The sequence below is a fragment of the Pongo pygmaeus genome, chromosome 1, assembly GCF_028885625.2.
Source record: "Pongo pygmaeus isolate AG05252 chromosome 1, NHGRI_mPonPyg2-v2.0_pri, whole genome shotgun sequence".
NCBI classification, from domain to species: Eukaryota; Metazoa; Chordata; class Mammalia; order Primates; family Hominidae; genus Pongo; species Pongo pygmaeus.
In genome coordinates, this window is record NC_072373.2 from 44299629 (window position 1) to 44314406 (window position 14778).

At 43.1% G+C, this 14778-nt stretch overlaps 1 protein-coding gene across 3 annotated transcripts in view; it reads left to right on the forward strand.

Annotated features, from left to right (window-relative positions):
* Positions 1 to 9799, forward strand: part of DSTYK (dual serine/threonine and tyrosine protein kinase) — a 71972-nt gene extending 62173 nt beyond the window's left edge. For 2 of the 3 annotated variants that reach the window (XM_054466736.1, XM_054466746.2), the window contains exons 11-13: positions 1542 to 1656; positions 3999 to 4133; positions 4597 to 9799. In XM_054466736.1, coding sequence (XP_054322711.1) covers positions 1542 to 1656; positions 3999 to 4133; positions 4597 to 4784 — 438 coding nt within the window. In that variant the 3' untranslated portion in view covers positions 4785 to 9799. The remainder of the gene's footprint in view (positions 1 to 1541; positions 1657 to 3998; positions 4134 to 4596) is intronic. The other variant, XM_063646779.1, reaches the window with a different exon arrangement.
* The last annotated feature ends 4979 nt before the right edge of the window (positions 9800 to 14778 follow it).

Here is a 14778-nt window from a genome sequence, read left to right on the forward strand (position 1 = left end):
ATCTCAGCTACTCGGGAGGCTGAGGCAGGAGAATCGCTTGAACCCGGGAGGCAGAGGTTGCAGTGAGCCGAGATTGTGCCATTGCACTCCAGCCTGGGCAACAAGAGCGAAACTCCTCAAAAAACAAAAACAAACAAAAAAGATTATAATGGACTAAAAAATTCCTATTGCCTAGTGACATCATAGCTGTTGTAATGTTGCAGCACAGTGCAATACACGTGTGGTGATGCTCATGTAAACCTACTGATATAAAAGTATAGCACAATTATGTACAGTATATAATATTTGATAAACAGCTCTGTTACTGGTTTATATATTTACTGTACTATACTTTTTATCTTTTTATACCTTTTAGATACTCTAACAATAAAAAGTATAATATAGTAAATATATAAACCAGTAAGAACAGCCTCAGGCAGGACCTTAGGACAAATTCCAGAAGAAGGTGTTGCTGTCATAGGAAGTGACAGCTCCATGTGTGTTATTGTCCCTGAAGACCTTCCAGTGGGACAGAATGTGGAGGTGGAAGACAGTGATATAGATGATCCTGACCCCATGCAGGCCTAAGCTAATATGTCTGTGTTTTAGTTCTTAACAAAAAAGTTTTAAAAGTTAAAAAAAAAAAAAAAGGAAAGCCTATAACCAGCCTGGACAACAGAGAAAGACCCCAATCTCTACTAAAAATAAAAAAATTAGCCAGGCATGATGGCATACAACTGTAGTCTTAGCTGGTCAGGAAGCCAAGGTGGGAAGATCCGTTGAGCCCAGAAGTTCAAGGCTGCCTTGAGCTATGATTGTGCCACTGCACTCCAGCCTGGACGACAGAGCACAACCCTGTCTCTTTAAAAAAACCAAAAACAAAAAAACCCAATATTTTTGTACAGCTATACAATGTGTGTTGTAAGCTAAGTGTTTATTACAAAAGAGTCAAAAAGCTTAAAAAATTAAAAAGTTTATAAAGTAAAATTACAGTAAGTAGAGGTTGATTTATTATTGAAGAAAAACTTTTAAAAATAAATTTAGTGTAGCCTAAATATACAGTGTCTATAAAGCCTACAGTGGTGTACAGTAACATCCTAGGCCTTCGCATTCACTCACCACTCACTGACTCACTCAGAGCAACTTCCACTTCTGCGAGCTCCATTCATTGTAAATGCCCTCTACAGGTATACCATTTTTTATCTTTTATACCGTATTCTTACTGTACCTTTTCTATGTTTAAGTATGTTTGATACACAAATACCATTGTGTTACAGTTGCCTATGGTATTCAGTACAGTAATACGCTGTACAGGTTTGTAGCCTAGTAGCAAAAGACCATACTATTAATATGTAGCCTAGGTGTGTAGCAGGTATACCATCCAGGTTTGTGTAAGTACAGTCTGGTGTTTGTACAAGGATGAAATCACCTGAAAACTCATTTTCAGAGCATAATCCTGTCCAGTGACACTATTTTGAGGTACCTACCTTTGAGCATGGGTATGCAGCAGTGCTGTGTGCAGGATCAGAAACAAGGTGACTCTTGCCCTGCTTTGTTGGCAGCTGGATAAGCAGAACCGTGCCAAGATCACTGACTTAGGATTCTGCAAGCCAGAGGCCATGATGTCAGGCAGCATTGTGGGGACACCAATCCATATGGCCCCTGAACTTTTCACAGGTAAGGCTGGAGGGCAGGCAGTGGGTCTGGGCAGGGCGTATTTAATCCTGAGTGCTACCCCTTGAGCTTGTTTCCACAATCACTAGTGGCAGGTCTGGCACAGGCAAGGGATAAACCAGATCAGGGGAGACCTACCTAAGGCAAGTAGCAGGGAAAGTGAAGAGGTAAAGGAGTAAGAAAGAAAAAGTACAAATGGGAATCACCATTTGGACATCTCTCTGGGTTATTAGTGCCACAATTGCCATAATCAGCCAATTATTTAATCATAAAGTATTGATTGAATAACTCCTGCGTGATAGGAGTTGTCCTCTATCATTAAAGAACTTACCGTTGATATAGAGATACATTAAGAGGTAAAATAGGAAGCAGTACAACACAACGTATGATTAAGTGCTAAATTAAGTGCTATATAATGTACTGTTGGTGTTTAGAGAAGGAATAAATGAAGGTGGAAATGTTTGGTGGTTTTGTGATGGAGGTGAGATTTTGAGTAGAACTTGAGTCAGATCTGGGAAATTGGTAGGTGAGAAGGGAACTCATTTATTAAGTATATACCTGGAGCTAAGCAGTATGGGTAGGTTTTTCACATATTTTGTTTAATTCTGTGATGATGATGTATTTTTGTGTCCATTCAATGGATAAAGTTGAGACCAGATTGATGAAGAAACCTACTCCCAAAAACATTGAGCTAAAAGGTAATGGAGCTGTGATTTAATTCTAGGACTTTCTGTCCCCATAGTATAACCCTGTAGCATGAAGGAGAGAAAATTCTGGAGGCTAAAGAAGGGGAAATAATGAAGAAAATCACAGAATAGAAATAAGCATGACAGGAAAGAAATCCATTTGGGGAATAGTAGCAAACAAGGTTGGAGATAAAATACATTGAGTTTGAAATTCCCACAGAAGAATCAAGGCTTCTTGTGCAAGACTTAAGGAGCTACTGAGCTTTTGAGTAGGGGACAGAGGAAAATGTTGATAGAAGATGAGCTTTAGCAACAGTAGGTAAAGAAGATTTGGGAAGAACCAAGGTAAGACCAGATAGCTGGTCTTCTATGGTTACCTCCATGATTAAGCTGGTGTTAGTGCTGAAACAAACAAACGTGAGAAATTTGAGATTAATTCAGAGGAAGAATGAACAAAATTTTGGTGCTAACTTGATATGGTTAGTGAACAGAAAAGAATAACTAAAAGATGACTCCAAGGTTTTGAGCCCAAGTGATGGGAATGATTGTTCCATTGCCAGCGAAGATAGAAAGGTAGTCCCTGGTCAGTCATTAGTATTGGTAAGAGTTAAAATTAGCAATATATTTACATTTCTTTCATTTCATGTACGAGTCTTCCCCCAGCCCTTCACTGGGTGATACATGTAAGGATTAGGTGTTAGTGAGACAGCTGTAGTCGTACTCAACATTTGAACCAAGTAGACAGTCATCATTTTTCTTTCTCTAGATTTACTTAAAAAAAAAAAAAAAACTTTCGGCCAGGCACGGTGGCTCACGTCGTAATCCCAGCACTTTGGGAAGCCAAGGCGGGTGGATCACCTGAGGTCAGGAGTTCAAGACTAGCCTGACCAACATGGAGAAACCCCATCTCTACTAAAAATACAACATTAGCCGGGCGTGGTGGCGCATGCCTGTAATCCCAGCTACTCAGGAGGCTGAGGCAGGAGAATCGCTTGAACCCAGGAGGCGCAGGTTGTGGTGAGCCGAGATCGTGCCACTGCACTCCAGCCTGGGCAATAAGAGTGAAACTCCATCTCAAAAAAAAAAAAAAAAAAAAACTTTCTAATTCCACTGCTATTATTCTATTTTGGCTACTTCATACTCAAATTTCTTTTATTGTTTCTATTACAGTCCACCCTATTGCTGTCAGAATCATCTTTCTAAAATATTATATTCTTCATGTCACCTCCTACTCTAAAACATAAATGACTTCCTGCTGCTCACTAAATCCAGACTCTTCTACCTGACTTCAAAAATTATTATATTCTGGTTCCAACATACCTACCCACCTGTATTTCCAACTTTATTTCCCTAATATGACCTTTTGTGATTAATCTTTTTGACTGTCCTAGCAGAATGAAAGGCCTTATTTTCTTTCTTCTTTGTCAAGTTCTAGGCTTGGCTCTCTTAGTATTGAGCTGTGACCTCCCAATGTCTTAGTTGATTGTATTGTAAAATGGGCATTATAAATGTGCCCTGCCTACCTGGCAGGGTTGTTATTGAGAGATAATAGATGTTAAAAGCTTTGGAAAAAGCCAACCCTCTACTGAGGCAAGGTGGTGTAGATGCTGCTGCCTGACTCTCCGCGGCTCATTACGTTTCATCCTTTCTTGCCATCAGGGAAGTACGATAATTCCGTGGATGTCTACGCTTTTGGAATTCTTTTCTGGTATATCTGCTCAGGCTCTGTCAAGCTCCCTGAGGCATTTGAGAGGTGTGCTAGCAAAGACCATCTCTGGAACAATGTGCGGAGGGGTAAGAGCCACAAGTACTACCTTGTTCTAACTCCCCTGGCTAGCGCAGACTGAGCCCAGGCAATGTCACCCGGCCTCCTGTCATCCTATCTGGCCACTCCGTAGCAGGGCCATAGATACGTTTAAACTGTCATGAATCCAGAAAAGATATTTAAGTCAACCTTTGCTTCCAGTCAACTCTCTATTGAACTATCTCAAAAAGTCTTTTTTAAAAAATGTCCGATTCTTCAGCTTCATATGCTAATGTGTTCCAGTTTTTCTTTTTTTTTCTTTCTTTCTTCTTCTTTTTTTTTTAATTACTCATACTGTTGGGTTCTAACCTAGATGTTTGCAATCGAAGTCAAAACTCCTTGCATTCTTAGTATTCCGAGCCCCACTGGGAAGTCACCCTTTGAGCTGGTCATGCCTCTTTGTTATGCTGGGTCCCTCTCACTGTGGTCTTTTTTCCATGCTCCTTTCTCTAGGGGCTCGCCCAGAACGTCTTCCTGTGTTTGATGAGGAGTGCTGGCAGTTGATGGAAGCCTGTTGGGATGGCGACCCCTTGAAGAGGCCTCTCTTGGGCATTGTCCAGCCCATGCTCCAGGGCATCATGGATCGGCTCTGCAAGTCCAATTCTGAGCAGCCAAACAGAGGACTAGATGATTCTACTTGAAAGCAAAGACCTTTCTCTTTCACTCTCTAGTTCTTTCCTTCCCCCTCACCTTTTGGCCATGGGGAGAATTTGACATTTATTCACTATAGGACACACTCCCAAGGGAACTGGTGCTTGCTGGGAAACTTGAAACCTTCCCAGGCAGGGATGACTCCTGGACAGTGAAGAGTTGAATGACTGAGCATATTCAGCAGCTCACTGAAGCGCCAAGCTATCCCTTTAGCAAAAAAATGTTTAAGATGTGTAAAAGCTGAGGAATGTTCTGGCTTCACAAATGAAAAGGAGGCAGATGTTACCATTGTCTATTCACTGTATATACTTCTAAGACAACAAGCGGGACACTAGTGTTAAAAAGTCTCATTCTCATGATTTTTGGCTCTAGCTGGGAATAGTTTAGTCAGGACTCAGAAAATTTGAGCTTAGTTCTGGGATTATGAAAACATGGGGACAAAAACAATAACTTGTGGATGTCTGGTTCCTGCTGTCTACAGCCAGGGATCTCAGGTTGCAATGGTCAGAAGTCCCAGTGAGGGAGCTAGAAACAGAGCTATCTGTTCCTCATAGTGCCAGTGTGTTTACATTTATAGGACCACATATCCCTGGTTTCTGGGGGAGGGTTTCACTGTTACATCACCAAGAGGCCCTGAAAAGAGGAAAAAAAAAAAAAAGAGGCCAGGTATGGTGGCTCACACCTGTAATCCCAGCACTTTGGGAGGCCGAGGTGGGCGGATCACAAGGTCCAGAGTTCAAGAGCAGCCTGGCCAACATGGTGAAACCCCGTCTCTACTAAAGATACAAAAAATTAGCCAGGCGTGGTGGTGCATGCCTGTAATCCAAGCTACTTGGGAGGCTGAGGCAGGAGAATCGCTTGAACCTGGGAGGCGAAGGTTGCAGTGAGCCGAGTTCATGCCATTGCACTCCAGCCTGGGCGACAGAGTGAGACTCTGTCTCAAAAAAAAAAAAAAAAATAGAATGTGTATGCATATATGTGTGTGTATATGTATATACGTGTGTGTGTGTCTATATCTCTATCTATATAGACATACACACATAAGTTATTGGATTTAGAGTTACTGCTAACCCCAGAACAGAATCTGTTCTTTTACCTTTGAGTCTTTTCTTTTGTTTACCTCTTTTCATCTCAAAGTGGGAAAGCCCCAGATAACATGGTACTTAGGAGTGAGAGTCTGAGCAAAACCAACCCAATGCGAAGTATTTGGGTGAGAACTGAGAGGTGGGAGATGATTGGAGGCCATGGCCTGTGTACAAACATACTGGAAGAAAACCAGCTTGTTTTTAAAACTTAACACAATCAGAAATTTTTCTTTTTGTGTTTGAATCTAACACACTGACGTTTTTAAAACTTGATCAATGAGCTTTTAACCACAATTTCTCCCGCAATTTGTTCCTTCTTTTTACCTTTTTAAAAATCTGTTAGAAGAAAAAAAGAAGCAGACGAAAGAGAAAAACCCTCCTCTGGTAGTTCTGTGTGTGTGCCCCTCACCCCTGTGTGCTAGTGTCTGGGAAGTTTCCCTGAAAGGTGGGAGGCGGGTGGGTGGTCTTATGGAGGGTTCCTCATGAAGTGTGCTTGAGGAAAGAAATTCTGATTCTAGGCATCTCAGATGCCTTGATGCATCTCAGATGCACTTGACTTCAAGCCTTACCAAACTGGTCCATTAGATTCAGAAAAACAGGTAGACGAGGAAATAGACAGTGGAAGTGAGTAGTCTCCCTCCATCTGCCTAATCCCCAATAACTGGTCTGGCCCCTGTGTCCAGCCCCAGAGTTTGTAAAACAGGTCCCCAGGTAGGTGTATAAGATGAGTTGCAAATTAGCCGGGCATGGTGGCATGCACCAGTAGTCCCAGCTACTTGGGAGGCTGAGGCAGGAGAATCGCTTGAACCCGGGAGGCAGAGGTTGTGGTGAGCCGAGATGGCGCCACTGCACTCCAGCCTGGGCAACACAGCGAGACTCCATCTCAAAAAAAAAAAAAAAAAGATGAGTCGCACATCTGCTGCTGGGATTTTCTAGGGTTGTCTATGACAGAATGACCATCTTTTAAATATTAATGGAGTATAAATGGAGTCTATAATGGGTCTTTCATATAACTTTTAACTCTGGCTATCCTGGGCTCTGATCATGATATGTTTGAGCATAGTAGCTCCCTAAACTCTTGAAGCCTTTCAGAAATTCCATGTAGTGCTAATAACCTTTTTACTTGCAAATGATAAAGTAACTGACTCAGTGTCTTTGGGGTCTGCAGGCTTTAGCCTTGTTTTGGTAGGATGTTCAGTATATTCTTAGAATTTTTACCACCTATTTAGCTATACTTCAAGTACTCTATTCGCTGCACTAACTCACTGTCCTTCTGGGAACTATGACGGGTCTTCAAGGGAGTCAGGTGTCAAGAAAGGAGGGGTAAGTACTCTCTACTTGCTGGAAAATCGTTGTAAGTCTGTTGTGTATGAAATTTTAGGAAAAGTCTTACATAGTTCCCTTTCCAGACTGTTTTCTTTTGACTCTAGCTATAATCATAAGTCTGTGCTTCCATTATGAAGGTCACATTCCTAGTATTCTTGGGAAGTATTAGCTCATACTCTCATTCACATATGGGAGGTTAGATTTTTTTCCTCTACCCAGAGTCCCTTTTTAGTTTACCCCATGGCTTAGTTTGCTATCAGATACCAGTTCTCTAGCAGATTCCCCAACAGCTTTTTCCCCAGTGGGGAGGGTGGAAGGGAGGGACTGATATAAGTAAGGAGATGAGTAGTTGTGTTACAGTTCATTTTCTTTAAAAAATGTATTTTGAGAAAAGGTGCAAAATATTCTTGAAAGTCTCTAGGCCAGCCAAAGTCCACATATGGATATTTGGGGATGTTATTTAAATACTCAGCAGGCTGAGTGCAGGTATACGTGTGTATAGCGTGTGTATACTTTGCTTTTGTTTTATAACATTGTCAGCTAATTTTGGCTTCTTTGTTCTTTGGCATCCATTCTTATTATAAGTGATGGAATGCCATGAAATGTACTGTATTGTATATTACTTGGGAGGACACTAGGTTTTCAAAGAAGTCTGGCAGCACTTGGGTTATAGAGGGCTCAGCATGACCAAAGTCCTAAAGATTTTACCTCCCAGCTTTGGTTTTATGTGTTCCCAAGTGGTGAGGTGAGATTGTGGCTGGAGGAAGAAAAAGGATGGCATGAAAGAATGACCCTTATTGTGGTCTGTCCTTCTAATCAACATAATTAGGGCAGCTTACCCCAGCATGAAAATGATGACCTGGCCATTTTTAATGGCCAGAGCTTGAAGTCTGGTCTCTCATTTTGTTTCAGAAATGAGTGAGAGGCCTTCCTGCAGACCAGTCAGGAGAAATGGTGGAGCCTGGGGCCCTGGTATGGCTGACCCTGTGCCTAGAGAGCTGATGGCAAGGGCTGTCTGGCATGGCTCATTTGGGTGGGGTTTCCCCCGGCATACCTTAGTTCCCTGATCCTCTGCAAAGAGTAGCTCATTGACTGAGCAAGCGCTTCAGGAGGACTGTGCTGGTTGTTCCTAGACCAAAGAGAGTCACTTTTGACTCCATCAACTTCAAGGGGACAGAGCCTAGGCGGCAGCTTCTCCTAGTTTTTAACACTAAAATTCAAGGAAGCAGTGGAGGAAAAAATGCATTACTACCACAGATAGAAATAGGGGACTCATAGAACTCTCGACTAGTACCTGTCAGCTCTCAAATGCATTTTTGCGTCTTTGCTTGAGCTGCCAAAGAAGGGTCACAAAGTGTTCTTCCTCATGGAAGAAGTGCCTCGGGGTTGCAGGGCTGCAAAGTGACAACTGCACTGAATGACACTTTATTGTTTGGCTTTGGCTTATTATTTAGCACTGGGAGGCCCAGGGGAATTGGTGATTACAGTGGCACTTTGGGAAGTTAAAGCCCCCTTTGGACTTGCTTTGGAGAGATGATGGCATGCTTGGTATTCCATTCGGATAATCAGGAAGCCTCCCTAGTCCATCCATATTGCGTCAGAGTGGGATTAACAACCCTGGAAGAGTTCACTGCCAAAAGAGTAGTTGATTTTCTTGAATTTCCAAAGCTTTTGGATTTTCTGGATCAAGTAACCCACTTTTTAAAACCTGAGGTCAGGAGTTCGAGACCAGCCTGGTAACATGGTGAAACCCCATCTCTATTAAAAATAGAAAAAATTAGCCAGGCATAGTGGCGGGCACCTATAGTCCCAGCTACTCAGGAGGCCGAAGTAGGAGAATTGCTTGAACCCGGGAGACAGAGGCTGCATTGAGCCAAGATCACACCACTGCACTCCAGCCTGGGCAGCAGAGCAAGACTCCATCTAAAAAAAAAAAAAAAAAAAAAAAAGAAAAGAAAAAGAAGGTTAATCCTTCAATTATGGAGGTGGGATGAATAGAGCTTGTTTGATGTTAAAGTGGGTAAGGAGGGAGTGGCCTTGAGACACTTGTATTCCAAACTCTCCTGGAGGTTTCCAGTAGCACTACTGTTCCTAAAAGGGTTTTATTTTTAACTTCATCTGCTTTGTTAACATCCAGTCCAATTGAGGTGATCTCAGAGGTGCATCAGGACATCTAGCACTGGGGAGGCCACCTTGCCCAGATGGTTGAAAAGAAAATTGGTCTGGACAACCTGTTGTCTTTTGTCTTCATGTAATGTTTTTTGTTTGTTTTAAAGGACTAATGTGTATTACAGTGTTAAATAAAAGTGTAACATACTAAGTGTGTAGAATAAAAGTGCAATAACAAAAGACAATGACTTTGGCACACACTTCAGTCTTTATCCTCTCTCCTTTCTTGTGCTACCTGGCTCTTTCCATAATATTGTTACAGCAGGACCGTGTTAATTGTGTGCATTTTGAAGAGATGCGACTCTGGGTTAATCTTCATTAGTGTAATATTGAAGGGTTGGGTTTGGTTTTATAGAGTATTCTGTATACTTGTTGGGATACACAAATACCAGATGTGCTGTATAATAAAGATCACATTAACGTTTTAGGTTTCTATCTGTTTGGTTTTGGTTTTCCCTTACCTCACTACCCATAGTAACAGGACGTTCCGTAATCCATTCCATTTCCACTGGTGACCTTCAGTCAGATGTCTTTCAGTTTGCGTTAGGAGAGGTGGGTGGAACATGTTCCTCTCCCATCAGGGGCCCTCCCCAGCCACCATGGCTCTTGGGCTCTGGGTACTTTACATCATCACTACTGGAGGGTGGGGCAAGGGAATGGGAGATAGGATAGTGGAGAAAAGGGGTGAGATGATAGCAATGTATCTTCTAGAGCCTATCCTGGGTGACATGCTTTTTCCAGCTTCTTTTAAGCACGAACCTGCAGCATTGTGAGTTCATATACAAGCCTAGCTACTCTATTACACTGTGAGGGAACTGGGCACATAATCTTACGTTGGCCTATCTGCATGTAGTGTATTTTGAATTTTCTATTTAGGCTCACCCCAGTGCTGAGATTTGCTTGCTCAGCAATGCCTGACAGGCACCACCATGGGCCACCGCCAAGAGACAGGCACCACTTGTAGTCACCAGGGAAGGTCAGCGTGCAGCACGAGGTGCGTTTGCTTTGGTTTGTTTTTTGTTATCATACCATGTCCGACTTGTGTGGCTGTCATTTTTTGCTGTAACTACTTTTGGTTTGACTGCAACACAAGGTTAGCCAGCAGATGGCAGCACATCTTAAGTAGCTGGTGTGTTCCTGCTCCTTGAAGTTGATCTCGATGGTTCTCAACCCATACCCACACAGTATTCATTTAATGCAACTGAAGCCGGTTAGCTCTGTTGGTTAATGCTAATAATGCAGATAAGCCTTATTTTATTTTATTTTTATTTTGGAGACAGTGTCTTGCTCTTGCTGTTGCCCAGGCTGGAGTGCGGTGGCACAAACATGGCGCACGGTAGCCTTGACCTCCTGGGCTCAAGCAATCTTCCTGCTTCAACCTCCTGAGTATCTGGACCACAGATGCATGCCATCATGCCTGGCTGTTTTTGTTTGTTTAAGGACAGGGTCTGGCTATGTTGCCCAGGCTGGTCTCAAACTCCTGGGCTCAAGCAATCCTCCTGCCTCAGCCTCCCAAAGTGCTGCGATTATAGGTGTGAGCCATGCACCCAGCCCAGATAAGCCTCTTAACACTTGTGAAACTCTCTAGTAACTCCAGCACCCTTCACAGTTAAATATAACCCATCTTATATGCATATGCCCTGTATTTTCCTAGGAAGTTCAATGTGACGGAGTTCTCTTAACCTCTTCCTTTGCCCTTATTACTTTGGAAAAAAATAGCTTGTGGTATACACATTTTCAGATTGGGCATGCTTTTTCAAGAACACATCCCTCAGTAGGTATGTGCCCTGAGTAGGGCAACTTGGGTGGCCTTCCTGATCCTTTATTTGGGTGGGGTTCAGGCTTCTGAACATTATTAAATTCAACTTCAAAATTTCTGTCTTTAGCAGAATCCCAAGGAGTCCATGAAGTGCAGTTACTATGGGGAGACACGCACTGATTGAGGCCTCTTGTGCCCCTTCTAGGGAGAGTCTGTTCCTTGGTATATTTTTATTTTTATTTTTTTGAGATAGTGTCTCACTCTCCCAGGCTGGAGCGCAATGGTGTGATCTCAGCTCACTGCAACCTCCGCCTCCCGGGTTCAAGCTATTCTCCTGCCTCAGCCTCCTGAGTAGCTGGGATTACAGGCGCGCACCACCATGCCCGGCTAATTTTTGAATTTTTAGTAGAGACAGGGTTTCGCCACGTTGGCCAGGCTGGTCTCGAACCCCTGTCCTCAGGTGATCTGGCCTCCCAAAGTGTTGGGATTACAGGCATGAGCCAGCACACCTGGCCCCCTTGGTATATTTTGAAGTTAGCATTTCAAATCCATGAAAAAAATAGATTAGTCAGTAAAGTTGGCTATCCCCTTGTTTTAGTCTTTTCCTGCTACTGTAACAAAATACCACAGACCAGGTAATTTATAAATAACAAATTTATTCCTCATAGTTTTGGGAACTGGGAAGTTCATGATTGAGGTGCCAGCAGGGTCACTATCTGGTAAGAACTGCTCTGTGCTTCCAGGATGGCACCTTGTTGCTGCGTCCTTCAGGAGACTAACGCTGTCCTCACATGGCAGAAGAGATGGAAGAACTAGGCAGCCCTCTGAGCCTCTTTATAGTGCCATTAATCCTATCCGTGAGGGCTAAGCCCGCATGGCCTAATCACCTCCCAAAGGCCCCACCTCTTAATAGCTTGGGGTTTGAGTTCCAACATAGGAATTTTGGAGGGACACATGCATTCAAATCATATCACCACCTGAGGAAAAAAAATACTTAAATCATCATGTGAAAAAAAAGTCCAGGTCTAGGAGAGATGTAAATGTAAAAAAACACAAAAACAAAAAAACAAAACTGTAGGCTGGGCACAGTGGCTTGGCCGGGAATGGTGGCTCATGCCTGTAATCCTAGTACTTTCAGAGGCTGAGGTGGGCAGATCACCTGAGGTCAGGAGTTTGAGACTAGCCTGGCCAATATGGTCTCTACTAAAAATACAAAAATTAGCCGGGTGTGGTGGTGCATGCCTGTGACCCCAGCTACTCGGGAGGTTAAGGCAGGAGGAGAATCACTGGAACCTGGGAGTCAGAGGCTGCAGTGGGCTGATCATGCCACTGCACTCCAGCCTGGGTGACAGAGCAAGACTCCGTCTCAAAAAAAAAAGAGAGACAGAGATTTAGCCCATCTGCACAAAAAAAAAAAATTGTAAATGTATAAATCAAACTGATAATAGTGATTTTCCTAAAGAGGCAACTTCCAACTTTTAGAGTATGGAATTTCTGTTACTGTATTGTTTATCTGCTATGAACATCTAGAAAATGAATCCTGGCTAATTTAGGAGGAAGGAAATATGTATTGGAAAAATACTAGTGCCTCAAAAAATCAACAACTAGAACTGGAAGATCAGACTCACAGAATCAGTAGGCAGGAACTGTAGCAGGAAGAGCCACAGACAAAACCCCTCAGACACCGAGTTGAAGGAAGGGGTTTATTCGGCTGGGAGCATCGGCAAGACTCCTGTCTCAAGAGCCGTGCTCCCCAAGTGAGCAATTCCTGTCCCTTTTAAGGGCTGACAACTCTAAGGGGGTCCACGTGAGAGGGTCGTGATCGATTGAGCAAGCAGGGGGTACGTGACTGGGGGCTGCATACACCGGTAATTAGAAAGGAACTGAACAGGACAGGATCTTCATAGTGCCTTTTTTATGCAAATGACCAATCAGGTCAGGGGTCGATCTTTAACTACCAGGCCCAGGGTGTGGGGCCAGGCTGTCTGCTTGTGGATTTTATTTCTGCCTTTTAGTTTTTACTTCTTTCTTTGGAGGCAGAAATTGGGCATAAGACAATACGAGGGGTGGTCTCCTTCCTTATTCCCCCGCTTTGAGACTCACTCATTTTATTAGTGGGAGTTCTCACCTTCATCCTCACTACCTATGTCTTCCTGCATGACAGATCGATAGTGATTTATGTAGTACGCTTGTGCTGAAGCATTCTGGTGAACTAGAGTAGCAATGAAACCTTTTACCATTTGAATGAGTACAGGTAGTAAACAAGGGATCAGTAAGCAGGTTCCTATTACTACTATAATTTCTATTATAAGAGTTTTAAATCCTTCTAGCACTGGGAACCATTTTCAAACATGGCCTCAGGGTCAAATCTGTGCCACACTTGTACAGGCACATGTGCCAGTTTCATCATGTCTTTAACTATATCTTCAACTACTTGCCCCTGATTGTCTATGTGCAGGCAGCAATTGGTAAGGTTAAATTTCCCACAGACCCCTCCTTCAACTGCTAGCAAGTAGTCGAGAGCCAATCTATTTTGATAGATAGCGTTTCTCATCTGAGTTTCTTGCTGGGCCAGAATAGTCAAGGCTTTACCGGTTTTATTAGTGATGATCTCCAAGACAGCTTGCAACCGTATGATTCGGTTGAGCATGTAAATGGGGGTCCGGTATCCCCATGAGCCATCTTGTGCCCAAGTGGCAGGCCCATAGTATTGTATAATTCTCTCAAGGGGCCATTGATCATCTTTCCAATTTCCTATCGCTATGCTTCTCTTTTCGTGGGAAGCATAGACAGGGAAGTCCAGGAGTTCGCCTGTCTTTATGGGCAGTAGGAAGAAAGATGGTTTAATAGTGCCAATAACACAACGACCTGCCCACTGGTCAGGTAATTTGGCATAAGATCTATGCCCACATATCCAGTATAATCCAGTGGGGGCTGTCCAGTCCTGGTGGGACTCTGGGTGGGTCCACACAGTTTGCAACTTTGGGAATTTACTAAATGGATTCCTCTCTGTGTGATTTGAACTCCACCAAGTGACTGTTTTTGTGGTACCATGATACAGTTTCTGTCCCAGACAACTAAGTCGTCCTACGGGGTGAGTGAATTCTTTTCCTTCTCTAGCTATGCAATATGTCCAATAACTGAGGCTTTTAGGACCCAGAAATTATCCGGGTGATTCTTTTGGGCCGGGAATTCATCAGGAACTGGGTCTGTAGGCACTAATTCTTGGGCTTCCCATGGCCATCGATCTCCCATTACAGTTCCTCCACAAACATAACATGAAGTGACATTTGGAGACTGGGCTACATGCTCGGCTAATTGCAAAAACAAATTTCTGGTTTTTCCTGGAGTCTCTGATACTGGCACATTTAGTTCAACATAGAAAGTCTGAAATACTAGTTCCAGAGAGAGTTTACAAACCTCTCCTTTTACTAAGATATTTACTTTAGGATCCAGTCCTTTTCCATTGATGCCCAGAGATACGTGTTCTCCTTTTTCCCACCTGGGGTTTAAGGGATTTGTAATTACTAATTTCAAGGGGTTGCAGCTTCCACTCATACAGGAGGGGCTGCCTTCTCCTTGTCAGAGCTAAACAGGATCTTTTTCATCCTTTTTCCAAGTAGTCCAGATGACACAAGACCAGTA